This window comes from Brienomyrus brachyistius, chromosome 7, assembly GCF_023856365.1.
Source record: "Brienomyrus brachyistius isolate T26 chromosome 7, BBRACH_0.4, whole genome shotgun sequence".
Taxonomy (NCBI): domain Eukaryota; kingdom Metazoa; phylum Chordata; class Actinopteri; order Osteoglossiformes; family Mormyridae; genus Brienomyrus; species Brienomyrus brachyistius.
The window spans coordinates 15,119,439-15,133,025 of record NC_064539.1 but is presented as its reverse complement, the minus strand read 5'-3'; the positions used below and the strand labels follow the sequence as shown (position 1 = coordinate 15,133,025).

General features: G+C 39.2%; 1 protein-coding gene across 3 annotated transcripts in view; it reads right to left on the bottom strand.

The window, feature by feature from the left end:
* The window catches only part of col5a1 (procollagen, type V, alpha 1), a 74,973-nt gene extending 65,838 nt beyond the window's left edge, over window positions 1-9,135 (bottom strand). For all 3 annotated transcript variants that reach the window (XM_049018870.1, XM_049018871.1, XM_049018872.1), the window contains exon 1: window positions 8,749-9,135. In XM_049018870.1, coding sequence (XP_048874827.1) covers window positions 8,749-8,863 — 115 coding nt within the window. In that variant the 5' untranslated portion in view covers window positions 8,864-9,135. The remainder of the gene's footprint in view (window positions 1-8,748) is intronic.
* Between the last annotated feature and the right edge of the window lie 4,452 nt (window positions 9,136-13,587).

Below are 13,587 nucleotides of genomic sequence, written 5' to 3'. Positions count from 1 at the left end.
ACATTTGTGTACTTTGAACTCTAGCAGTCTTTTCCCATTACTCTCTCCATATTACGTAGGTACTTTTCACGTGTATCACACAGAACTGACTTTCCTCAATGGGATCCCATCCTCAAACACAGCCTTGCTGTCTCACTTTCTTCTTGTTTTCAAACTTAATGCAATTTCTATTACAAGGGAGCAACCCATCGTGTAGACACATTACTGCCTTTGTGCAAAGGTTCTGCCTCATTTTCCCTCATTAGAATAAAAAGTAGACAAACACTACACAGGCCCCTCAGAACTGCATGAAAGATGCACCCCCCCCCCCCCCCCCCCCGTTCTGTGTTGTTATTTGCAGAAAAATTTAAAACAGACGGACAAATGGACAGACAAACAAATAGATAATCTGCAGCTAGCGAGCTTCACAACTCCAAGAACCGTTTTCTGTTTATTTACGGTTATGTTTCCCTACAAAACAAATGCTGCCTTCCTTATTATATAGGATTACACTGAACAGAAGCAATTTTATGACCATACCTCCTTTCATTCTCCAAAAACTCATTTATTAACTCATTCTTTTACTCTTTTTTCTTTTTCTTTGCTCTACATTACAAAGTCACAGTCTGTCACGAGACCACAACACAGGCTTCCTCCCCCCTGCCTTTTGCCAGCTGTTAACGGCGAGCTCTTTACCACTAGCAGGGGCGCTGAATCACAGCCCAACATCAAAACGTACAGCAATATGAAAACGACCACATGGGCCCTGCGGCAGAGCACAGATTACAGTGCAGAAGCCTCAAACCGGCCATAATGTCTAGTAGAGAGCCCCTAGTCATCTAAGTCAAAGCCAACATGGTGCTGAAAGCATGATGTCAGGCCCCCATCTACTTAAAGCCTTCCCTTCCTCAAGTACCAGCCATGGATTTAAAACATTAGTACACATTTTTCCACGGTCAAGAAAAATTTGGAAGTAAATCAACCTTTTTTATAACCAAGATTTAATGCTTAACACATCTCACATATTAACATCATTGTTACCTAAAACTGCAAATATTATTTCATAGTATATTGGGTATGTACCTTGTGTTGCACTGAATACTCAAACTAATTTCCGTCTCTCAAAAAATGCATGTCTCTATCCAGTTAAATCACAAATTATTCTGACATTGTAACAATTAATGGTTAATACTGAATAATATTTAACACGGCAACATTAGAAAGAGATAAACTGGTAAGCTACCATACCAATGAGAATGGGAAAACTACTATATCATGAAAACCATAAGTATGTTTTAGCCCTAACCGTAACATTCATTTTATCTTTACTGTTGAACTGGAACTTGTTCATCACACCAAATTAAAAAAAAAAATCCAAAAATATTTTCAGGAGATTTTCACTTGATGAGGCCAATGTGAAAGTCTTATTTGAAGAATGTAGATAAAAGATGGCTGCATTTTGTTGTTGTGTACTAATCTGTATATTCATTTTTCTTTCTTTGAATTTCCCATCTATGAAACACAGAGGAGCAGGATCTAATTCAGTTCATGGTTCACTGGACTAACTTCTGCTGCTACATTATAGACAAAACTTTTGCTACATAAAATTCATTGTCCTGTAAAATGGTCTGGAATTTTTAAATATAAAAGCTTTTCAAGCACTGGATCAGATGACATATTTTTATTCATCCGTCTCCCATAACCACATTTCCAGAGCAGTACATCATTTTCAGATAAAGTCAGTACTTCTCTTTCCATGCAGTAATTGTAATTAAATGAAATGACGATATCACAATAAAAATATTTTAACATTGTTAATTATACACTACTCTTGCATTTGACGAAGGCGGGGGGGGGGCAAGTTCCCTGGGTACTAAATGAATAGTTGCTCACAGATATGTCACGTATGGGGTAAAATACAAAGGACACATTTTGTTTTACACTGTGTGCTATGGTGTGTCAATAATGACAATCACTTTTATGAGGGATAAACTATTTTGACAGTGTTCTGAAGTTAAAATAATCTTATATAATGTTGAGGTATAGCTTCAGAGGGGCTCAACCCATAACCCTCTTCACTATTGTGCAGTTATTGACTCGGGTCCAGGTGGCAAAGATAAATGTTGTTCTTTTTATGTGATACGACAGTAATTTAATATAATTAGAATAATTCGTAATGCACATAACAGACTAACAGCAGAAAAAGCTAAAATATCGCAGAAAATGGTAGGGCGCTCTCTCACGTCAAATCACCCTGGGCCCAGTGACCATGTTGATGCACCTCCGCTCTTAAGGGCCAGAATATTTGCAAAGACAGCAAAGGTAGCAGCAACGTAGTAATCATGCAGTAGACAAAGCAAGTGCAGTATCAGGCATATATCAGCATTATTAGCAAACAAGGTCACTAGGCCGCAATGTGTAGCCAGGAATAAATGGCATTAATTGTAGCCATGAAATACAAGATCAACAAAGATCTGGGAAAGTCATCAAAAATTAAAGAAATGTGTCAATTTCATGCTGCTTTAAAGAAGGCAAAAAGTGCCTTCCAGAGATTCCAGAGGTTTTCTATGAAAATTCCCTCAGTGTTCCTCAAAACTTGGACAAAGTGCTACATGGAATGGAGATTTCTTCCATCCAAGGAGAAACAAATTATTACTCATGGGAATCACAAAAAAAAGAACTTAAGAAGTGAACCTATTGAACAGCAGGCCCAGATCATGCTAGTAAAATGCTGCATGCAAAATGATGCACCTCTAGACATCTCCTCTATTGGATTCCAGCTTTTGGAGTACAGCGATCCCTGGACTATCACCAAATACACACTCCAGAAAACTGCAGAGTGGATTCTCAAATCCTCTTGTCCTTCAGCTCAGAATCTTTGTGATCATTATAATCTTAAAATGCCATTAGTCGTTATCACAGAGCTACCCACCTATAGCATTAATTAAACTTTTTTGAAATGGTACGGCCTTGTGGCACCGCTGTGACGCATTTGAAGGAGCCTTTGCAATAGGACAGCATTATGGCACCCTGTGACGCAGTCAACCTTCCAATGCAGCATTAGAAGTAATAGCCCCTCAAATTGGATACAGCCATTCAATTTGGATACAGCCATTCAATTGTTGAATCACATAGTTGAAATGTCGTGCCACTACAAAGTTTTTATTTCTATGCATTTTCCCTACTTAAGTTAGTGTTTGCTACATTTCTGGGGAGGTGCATGTCAGGGCTACAGTGTAGGATACAGCGTAGGGTCTATGGCTATGCTGCTCTTATAGCATAGATTCAATGCAGTAGTGTAAGGCCTGGAAGTTTCTCCGAATTCCAGATTATGAAGTGCTATCCCAATACCTTAGAGAACAAGTCATCAAGGACTGATTTTCAGTCAAATTGCGTATGGAAGTCTGGTCGAGAGTACCCTTGCCAGAAGATAAATTCACCTTTGGTGACACCCACGCATGACGTGGAATAAAAGCTTCTACCTCGGTAATGACATACAGGCAGAGCATGTGACGTACTTACAGGCGGAGCATATGACGTACTAACAGGCGGAGCATATGACGTACTTACAGGCGGAGCTTATGACGTACTTACAGGCGGAGCATATGACGTACTAACAGGCGGAGCATATGACGTACTTACAGGCAGAGCATATGACGTACTAACAGGCGGAGCATATGACATACTTACAGGCGGAGCATGGTAAGTTATCAAGAAATGAAGTGTGTCCAGATACTGCTTTTTGTACACGCTACCTTCCTCGCTCACTTACTCGGTCAATCCTTCGTCAGCTTCATAAACTTTCAGTTTCACACAGCTAAAAGGAGGGAGGGAAGGAGCCTCAGCCTTAACTCCAAAGCGCATAACTTTTTATGTGCTTTTTTTGACTTAAGTGCCTGATGGGGGAATATATCCCAGGAAGCATAAATAAATAATATTCTTCTGGTCAGACAGCATGAAAAATGTCAGGTTATGAAACACAATCCACAAAATACTTTGGTAAAGCTTTATGAATTAAACTTGCACTAGTTGTATATATTGCTGGGAATCTTCATGATATTGGCTTTGCATTTTCATGCACTAAATATGATTTTAAGCCATAACATCACTTTCTTAGATCTGCTTGAGAAAGAAAATTTTAGGATCGAATGCTGAAAACAAGAAATGTGTTATTATGTTTGAAGCTGTCATCAGTGTAGCAAATGCTAGGTTACTTAATTGTTTAGCACAGATATTAGGGAGTTATTTTAATGCATAGGTTGTTCACCAAATAAAACGACCTCAAGCAGAGCTGGCAGTCCACACAGGAAAATTCTGCAACTCTCTACTAATAAATGGAAAGCACATAACTGAGGCATCTGACATCATTGTTCCATGTGGTTATGTGCGGCAAACGCTGAATTTCAGTTCTGAATTTAAAGAAAAAGGACATTATTCCATCCATACGGTAAGTCTGCAATACCATGAACCTCTCCCTAAAAGCACTGCCTATACTATGATCCAAGCTGCATCACATTGTCCTGCCCGATCGTCCGCTCCTTCCGTGTGCCACACCCCCCTCATTAACCCCGTGTGGATTCCATGTGTTTACCAGCTGTTTCTGATCGTTGTCATTAGTCCCATGTATTTAAGTCTGCGTTAGGTATGTTTTCCCCAGTCCGATCATTAGCGTTTAATGTCCGTTTGTTCCCTCGCCTGGTGTGTCTTCTTAATAAACCCCACGTCTCCCCGACTGTCGTCTTTGTCCTGCTTCCCCACTCCGTGCTTTAGCTTACGGATGGGACACCATGACAGTTCCATGCCAATTACCACAGATTTTTGCCACATTCAATTACAGCTATGTTAATGTGTACTACACAGAAGAGCAAAATAATGATGACGTTATAGATTTTTCATGTGTGGACAGTGTGGTACTCTTAGAAATACCAGAGTCATTACAGGCTACGCTTATGGCTCACAAACATCTGTCTCTGTTAAACATAGCAGTATGCTAAACTTTATACATAAGGGGGTCTTTAGCGGGGTGATGTGTAATACAATTGGACGAGAAGTCCATTTTTTTAATCAGACAAACAATGAAAGATAGATTGGACTTGATGTGGTAAAATGTCTGGAATGAATGAGCAGTCCTACGTTAGGCAGCTGTTGAGGTAGTACTTTGATAACAGCTCAATTCAGTTGAAATTACAGGCACTGCCGCCCTTTGAAGTATGAGTTCATTTCATTTCCTCACATGCACTGCAAACGTTACACTTCACACCACTTTCTTCTTTAACTGGTCTGATGTCATGGCTCCATGGTCCTGTGTTGTCATTAAGACATGCACTGGTACGTTAGTTTGTTACAGTTCAGTTTAATACATTTTGCTTTAAAATGCAATAACAAAAGACGTGAATTCTGCTTACCCTGCTCAGTTAAAGGAAACTTTATATGACACAAAAACATTGTAGCAAGGGTGTGTCTGCATTTGCACAAATATTAAAGTTTTAAGCTATTTATTTTTAATTGGTTCAAATAAGGGAAAGAAGGGTATCCCTCAGCACTTATATATATATATATGTGTGTGTGTGCATGCGTGCGTGTGTGCGTGTGTGTGTGTGTGTGTGTGTGTGTGTGTGTACAAGACTGTGCAGTAGTCTTAGGTAGCCAAAGAAAATAATGTTTAAATTTTCTTTATGCTATTATGCCTGTCAAAGTGCCTATCAAAGATTTATACACACACAGACACACACACATACGCACGCACACACCTCTCCCCCGACAAATGTGTTTTTGAAGCATGGATCCTTCCAGAGTATACCAAAATCACCAAAAGCACCCATGAAGTATTTTTCAGCAATCTCCTGTACAACATAAGACTAGAGTATTTTCTTTTTTAATGAAACCGTATTTCATTTCACAGTTGCTGTCCTACCACGAGTGGAACAAAAACATCTGGAACTCATTGGATCCATATGTGTTCATGGACACTGAAAAATATCGCCATGGAGATGGACCAATACTTTTATATTTGCTCTTCATTAAAAAAATAACATGTCTTACAAAATCTGGGTAACTGGTCTGGATCACGTATAGCTTTTGGAGACCACAAAGCTGTATTTATTCAACAATACATTTAAAGATACATTACACTAAAAACTTTACAATTCTGTTCTTGCTACACAGTTATTTTATGACCAGGGGCTGATTTGCATACCATTAAAATGTTTTTTTTGTGATTAATAAATACATGCCAATAACATCATCAAAGCCTACCCATAAATCATCTATACTTACTGTATAGGCATCAATGTGTCATAGCAGCAAGAAAGATATTACAATATATTCCCACCAGGACAGTTTTAATTAATAATTGAAGGTAGGTGGAAGAGTTTCTGAGTCTTATTCTGACGGAGGTCATTCATATCATTGGATAAGTACAGTACAGTACCAGTGTTCCTCCGTGACAGATGTGTTCATCAATAGACAGACAGCCACAAGTCATAGACTGAAAGTCATTTGTTTTAGGCAATGACAAACATTTCCATGGGAAAAAAAAGAAACATAATGCAATGGATAAAGTTTTTCCCCTCTAAAATTTCATCAGGGTGGCTGTTTGTTGTTGTTAAATGGTAAAATTCTTCCACTCCGTGTAGTATAAAGGAATTTTCCTAATAGTTCTCTTTTAGCTGGTTTTGAAATCCTTCTTGCTGGTGTTGTACTATAGTAATCTTCTCCAATTGTGTGTGTGTGTGTGTTATACTGATATCATATATCCTGAATCATTCTTATATTCAACTGACTCAAAAATGCCATTATAGCCCCTGCCCTAAAAATGGACAATGTGGGGGTCTTGCTGCTAGAGGTTGGGCTTAACAGCTGCTTGTAGGAAAAACAGACCACCAACACAGCCAAGCAAGTAACTAATTGCGTTTGCAGACCAAAGCCCAGATGACAAGGTATTCTTCTCAATTTCCCCCACAGGCTGTTTAAATCAAATGGCCATCCAAGGGGTTACAGGCAGCACCAATCATAGCCCTATTTGAAGATAGACGGAGCAATGCAGGAGACTCAATATTCTCTGGGTTGAAAAACACTGATTATTTAGCCCTAGCTGTTTGTCTGAGAAGAAGGTTTGGTCTAAAAGGGTTACATGGCAGTACAATGCTGAGCTAGACACAGGAAAACATCATTCAAGAAACACAAACATTTTCTCTTGCAATAGGACTTAATGGGTCAGGACACCGGCATTCTATTTTTATCTCCTTGTTTTGAAGACTAAATCAGCCAATATTTGAAACCCAATGGGTATTTTATGTCTGGATCTGGTTCCGTAATAATCAGCACTGGCCCCGTTCCTTTCATTCTAGCTTAGGAAACAGACATTGCGGGATGGGTGCTGTGCGTGTTCTGAATTGGGCTGTGGATGAGACCCTGTATTATGTTATACAGAAACTTCACCAGACACTTATCGAGATATCTGCTTGTGGTGACCATGCTTCTTGAAGCCAACCAATCCACCCTGAATCGTGGATGGAACCAAAACACTAAAGACAATTTCATGGACTCAAAACTGTAAATTTATCCCTCAACAAAAAATGCAGTTTCACTACACAATAATATTGGGTTATACTCGTTTTTTGAACTGTTATTATTAATAAAACAGAACTCATAGAATGAGTGAATCTATCACTACTTTAAAGGTGTATAAGTAGCAGACCGTATAATATGGTTAGATTTTTTAGACATTTAACTCGTGGTGTTTATAGTAATAATTCATACCATATTTTGTCACGTGACACAAAAAGATTAAGTGTCATCTGGAAATGTTCCGAATGTATAAACTTAAAATGCTTATGTTGGGTTACTCAAATATGTCGTATAGTGGGACGAATACTGTACTGTTAAATTGATGGCAATCGAGTCTATTTTGTGTGGATATCCATTCGGAATACAAAATCTGTCTATTTTCAATTTCATTCATCTAATGAAATACAAAACTGGTAATATTAACCCATTACGCCCATCACTGAGCAAAAGTTCGAACAACTCCAGCAACTCCATCTAACTGTTACAGAGAATTCCTCGAACATGTTTCCTTCTGACACTTAGAAATACCTTTCTATATATTTATTAAACAAAGTTTGGAATAGTTTCACAATTTGCTGATCCTATTAAAATTATATGCCATGCGGGTTAAATATAACAATCAAAAACAGAATGTCTGTGGGCTACGAAGCGCGTATCTCTTTTGACAGGAGCGTCAATAGCGGTTCGTTTCCTGTGCACAGAGAATAATGGCATACAATAGATGGCGCAGGAAATAGTAAAGGGAAAAGACGCATGTAAGCAAAGCAATTTCACTGAAGAAACAAAACTCACACTGAAACCCTTTGAAAATCTCAGCACAATTCATTCGTTACCTTTGATGTTGAATTATGTGCATGCATATGCAAATATTACACATTCAACAACCATGAGCAATATAATAATAATAATAATAATAATAATAATAATAATAATAATAATAGACTAACGTAAAGAAATACTGGAGGTTTTACCCTAAATCTGAAATAGGGCGTGGAAATCTGGTTAGCAAAGACAAGAAGAATTTAAAGTATTTAAAGGGGACCGCTAGAACGCAAATCATAGTTGCATGTAGATAAAACGGCATGGATCACGCTCCTCTAAACTGAAAAACCCAACCATATTTTGTCAATTCATCACAAAACGCAAAAGTTTGCAGGCATGTCTGCTTCAAAGGTGTTACGTGATTGTAGAAGCACTTACCTGAACTCGCTCGTGAACTTACAAAAAAAAGAATTATTACTAAGGCAAGGTGCATGTTCCTTATCCTCCGTTTTATTTTCCATCTTATATGAGTATCCATGATCACCATTGACATCCACAACAAATGTGTATTGATAGAAATAACACAACGTTGGATATTAGATCAGAAGGAAACTCGTAGACAAGATCCCAGAGTTATTTTTTTCATACAGCCATAAGTTCGTAGCCAAGTTTCCTCCGAGGGCTAGTTCATAGGGCACCCTCTCTTTCTCGTCCACACTCTTCCCCTTCTTACGGATCTTCCGAGCTACACTACTCTGAATCTACCATCAGAAGTGATGCCCTCTGTCTGCATAGACTTTGAAAGATCTTGGAAATAATGAAAGAAAGGGGGGAAAACTTTCGCAGGGACTGTCATTCATAACACGAACAAGAAAGATCAGCAAATCAGAAATGCGGACACGAAAGGGGTGCGTTTCCATTGGACGTCGCCAAAGAGGGTAGTTCAGTGAAAGTTACCCCCACGTATGGTGTGTTTTTGTATCTTACCTCTCTGACTTGTTGCTCTGTCCACGAACAATGTGTTTGCACGTATATTACGTTGGGTAAACTACATTAAATTTTAGTCTAACTTAAATTTCGCTCAAAAAAATAAATTAAATAATCTAGAATCAATCGTGCGGCAACTATACAGAGTGATCTATATCTACATTCAGATCTTAAAGAAAACGTTTACGAAACATAGTGGAGATAGGTGCCTAAAGTATTGTAAATATATAAATAAATAACTTTCTATTAAAAGACAAAGTCAGCCCATCTTCTGACATGGACACCAACTGCAGAGCACTGGCCAGAGCAGGTGGTGAACTTTTGACGTGACCATGGCTGTTTAAACTGAGTGCTGCTAAATCTGACTCTTTTTTATTTTTACAAACCGTGCTCAGCTGGTATTAAGGGGTCAAAGTCTACCAAGGAAACATCCCCCCACCATGACACCACCACCACCTTCAGTTGTTAAACAAGGCAGGATGGATCCATGTTGTTTACACCAAATTCTGAACCTACCATCTGAATATTACAGCAGAAATCAAAACTCATCTGACCAGGCAACGTTTCTCCAATCTCCCATTGTCCAATTTTGGTGAGCCTCAGTTTCCTGTCCTTGGCTGACAGAAGTCACACCCGATGTGGTTGTCTCCTGCTGTAGCCCATCTGCTTCAAGATTTGACGTGTTGTGCATTCAGAGATGCTGTTCTGCATACCTTGTCTGTAGCAAGTGGTTATTTCAGTTACTGTTGTCTTTCTATCAGCTTGACCCACTCTGCCTGTTCCTGCCTGGCCTCTGCCATCAACAAGGCATTTTCCTCCAGATAGCTGCTGCTCACTGAATGTATTATTTTCATTTTTGACCTAGAGATGGTCGTGTGTGAAAATCCCAGTAGATCAGTAGTTTTTGAAATACTCATACAAGCCTGGTGTGTAACCAAAAGGAGAAACAGTGCACAATGTTAAAGTCAAATACAGGATGGTGTATGGTGCTCTTTCTCCACAGAAACTGTGACCTGCCAGAAGTTATGTTTATAAAAGGTAATAGGGATAACTAATTAAAACAAAACAAAGTAAAATAATAACATGCATAAAAGAACATTAGAAAAGGGGAGAAAATAAGCTAGAGTCTGTGGCCACGGAAGGAGAGCTCTGGCCTCACCGGCTCGGCATGACTATCAGTAGCTGGAAAATGAGGATGATGATGATGATGATTGAAATCTTAAATGGAATTATAGAAAATACTAAAACTAGGGCCCACAGATGCCATTCATTATTTATCCATTGACAGTATTGCAATGGGCAGATGGGCCATGTTGTTTGAGACAGTTCGAGTTTTAACCGCATGCTGGTTTATTATATCTGTACCATGCACACACAGCATATACACCGTCCTGCTCAGTCCCAGCTGCTGGGCTACTCACTCCTGGTCCCAGTGATGGCCAGAGGCTGGAACGGAGCCAAGCGGTCATGATGCAGCATGACGGTCCTGCACCGGTCTGTCATCTGTGCCCTGAACGTCACCTGAGAGATTCAGTCTAGCACATCCTTGGGACCCCTCTAGTGGCAGGCCGGTTTGGATGGCCGCCCCCTTCTTGATGGGACGGTATACCCAAACAGGGTCCCCAGCCAGGAAGGCCATCCCTGGGACCTGGAGTGAGTACCCCAGCAGCTGGGACTGAGCAGTACGGTGTATATGCTTCAGATATAAGTTGTTACTCTATGAACTGAAAATCAGTTTGGGGTGGTCCTCAATGGAGCAAATGACAAATAACACAAAAGCTACAGTTATTTGCCTCCTGTATAAAATTTTATAAATACATTTTCAGTTCTGGACTGATGATGGACAATTAAGAAAGGTAAGAGATCTTAGATTTTTCTTATTCTGAAGCTACATATTTGACAGCAGGAAGCTTCTCACATCCTATGTCAGAGTGTAAGGCAGAATACTTTAGAGAATACTTCCTGCCTACAAAGCTGCATATGTCTCCAGTATACAGTACATCTCACGGTGCTGCTGAATCTGCTGGATGTCAAAACATGCACAGTCCCTTTGTTTGATCTCATGTTATACCTGAGATCAAGGCTTAGGTCTGGCCTTAGTCCTACTGTATAACATATCATAGGACCCTATAGACACCTGTGCCAAGACCTGCCCACATACAGGAAGGACAACATAGTTTTTTGTGGAGCATGGGATTAAAATACAGGCTTCATCGAGGCTTTTAAAAATCATATAAAATTTTGAAATTATTCTCTAATGGTACAGCAGTAGTGGTGTCATTATTAAAATTGAAGTTACAAAAACAACACACATACACAGAACTAAAGTGCAAAACTTCCAGTGTAAGATTAATTTGAAGGAAGACTAATTCCATTTTCAAAAATACACATTAAAAAATGTCCATAAAAGAGAATAAGCAGCGTGCTTGTTTTCACATCTTTGTGAAAGAATGTGGATTTTAATATGCAGTTTGCTCACAGAGGCCTTCATCTGCTAAAAAGAGGGGAAAGAAATGAGAATGTCTGTAATCAGCTTCAGATATAAACCCACTGAGGGCATTTCATGGCACTTCGCAGAAGCTGAAGGGAAATCACATAACTGTGAGAATAATAAAGCATCTGACATAAAAATCTTCACACATTAGTCAGAAAGATATCAGCCAAGAAATCAGATGGTAAATACACCAAAAGCCGGAAAGCTAGCCAGGCACGTACGGGTCATTGGGGAGTTGGGGAATTTTCTTGTAGTTGGCAGGAAAATGGACAGAGGGGGTCCCCCCCCCCACAAAATCAGCGGCAAAATATCAAACTGGTGCCGACTGACACCAAATTCCTGAGCTGCTTTTTGTTACTAGTCTGCCCCTGAGGCTAGCTGTTGTTTTCCATTTTTTCCTCAAAATTACATAAAGATCCTATATATATTAGTTACTTTCTAGCTTGTTCTAGATACTAAATATTGCAAAAGATTTATTTCACATGCTATTTAGCAAAAGAAATATGCAAATGGAAGGGTCAAATATCATCTGAAAATCTGCTTTATACAAACAAGTCATTCAGGATTTTTAAAATACAACACATTTAAGAATCAATAGTGGCATTAATCAGCATAGCAAAAACCCACTCTCTCACTGTGTAAAACAGGAAAGTGTGGCAAACTTGGTCCACAAAAAAATGGTATATAGCATTAGTGGCATTGTGCTAATCTGTAATTTTCATTACCATATTTATGTAGTTTTCACATTTTTAGTTACAGAACATAAGTTTGCCAGTCACTGAAAAAAATCTTTTAAGTTAATTAAGAGAAGGGAATCATTGCAAGCATATGTTAAAGTGGAGGGAGACAATAGCTGTTAAAACAATATGAGAGCTTGCAGATGTTCAGCAGGATAAAACATGGCACACAATGAAGAGAGGAGCTGCAACCCAAAGCTGCAATCAGCACTGGAACATCTAAGACAGAATGCTAGCTTCCCAACAATATACAATGTAGCCCGCAGATTATCAGTATTGGATGTAGAAAATAAGAGAAATCCAAAAACAATTTTGCCTTGAATGTATTGAGCGACTGCGATGGGCTGGCCCCCCATCCTGGGTTGTTCCCTGCCTCGTGCCCATTGCTTCCGGGATAGGCTCCAGATTCCCCGCGACCCAATAGGATAAGCGGTTTGGAAAATGGATGGATGGATGTATTGAGCGATACCATTTCTCCCACATATTACAGTGTGATTTTAGGAAGGTTATAATGCATAATTCTGAAGCTTGCCTCCAATATTAAGGACTAGTCCATTTGGAATTACTCATTTCGTGTTGAGTCCAATATGGATACATTAATGGTGCTCAGTAGTTAAATCACCTGCTCAGAGCCAGGGCTCAGTAACTCTGAAGGTTGTTGGCTAGGAAAATGATCGTAATCACAGAATATTAGCATAAGATACATTAAATGAACATTGTGTGTATGTTTCAATTATGAATTGTTTAGTTTAACACCAAACTTATTGATTCAAGATAAGATTACAGCTGTCTCCATTAACTATTTGAATGGCTGGGTATGTTTATTGAAACAGCTCAGTTTAAATTGAAATCTCTAATCAAAATCAAAATGACTCTTTTCTATATGTTTTCATTCCACATGGGGGGAAAAGGGGACCGTAGTTGGTGATTGGGTGATCCATAGTTGCTAATTGGGTGACCAATGGTGGCTCATTGGGTCACTCATTGTGGCGATTGTGTGACCTATGGTGGCTGTTTGTGACTCATGGTGGCGATTGTGTGACTCATGGTGGCTGATTG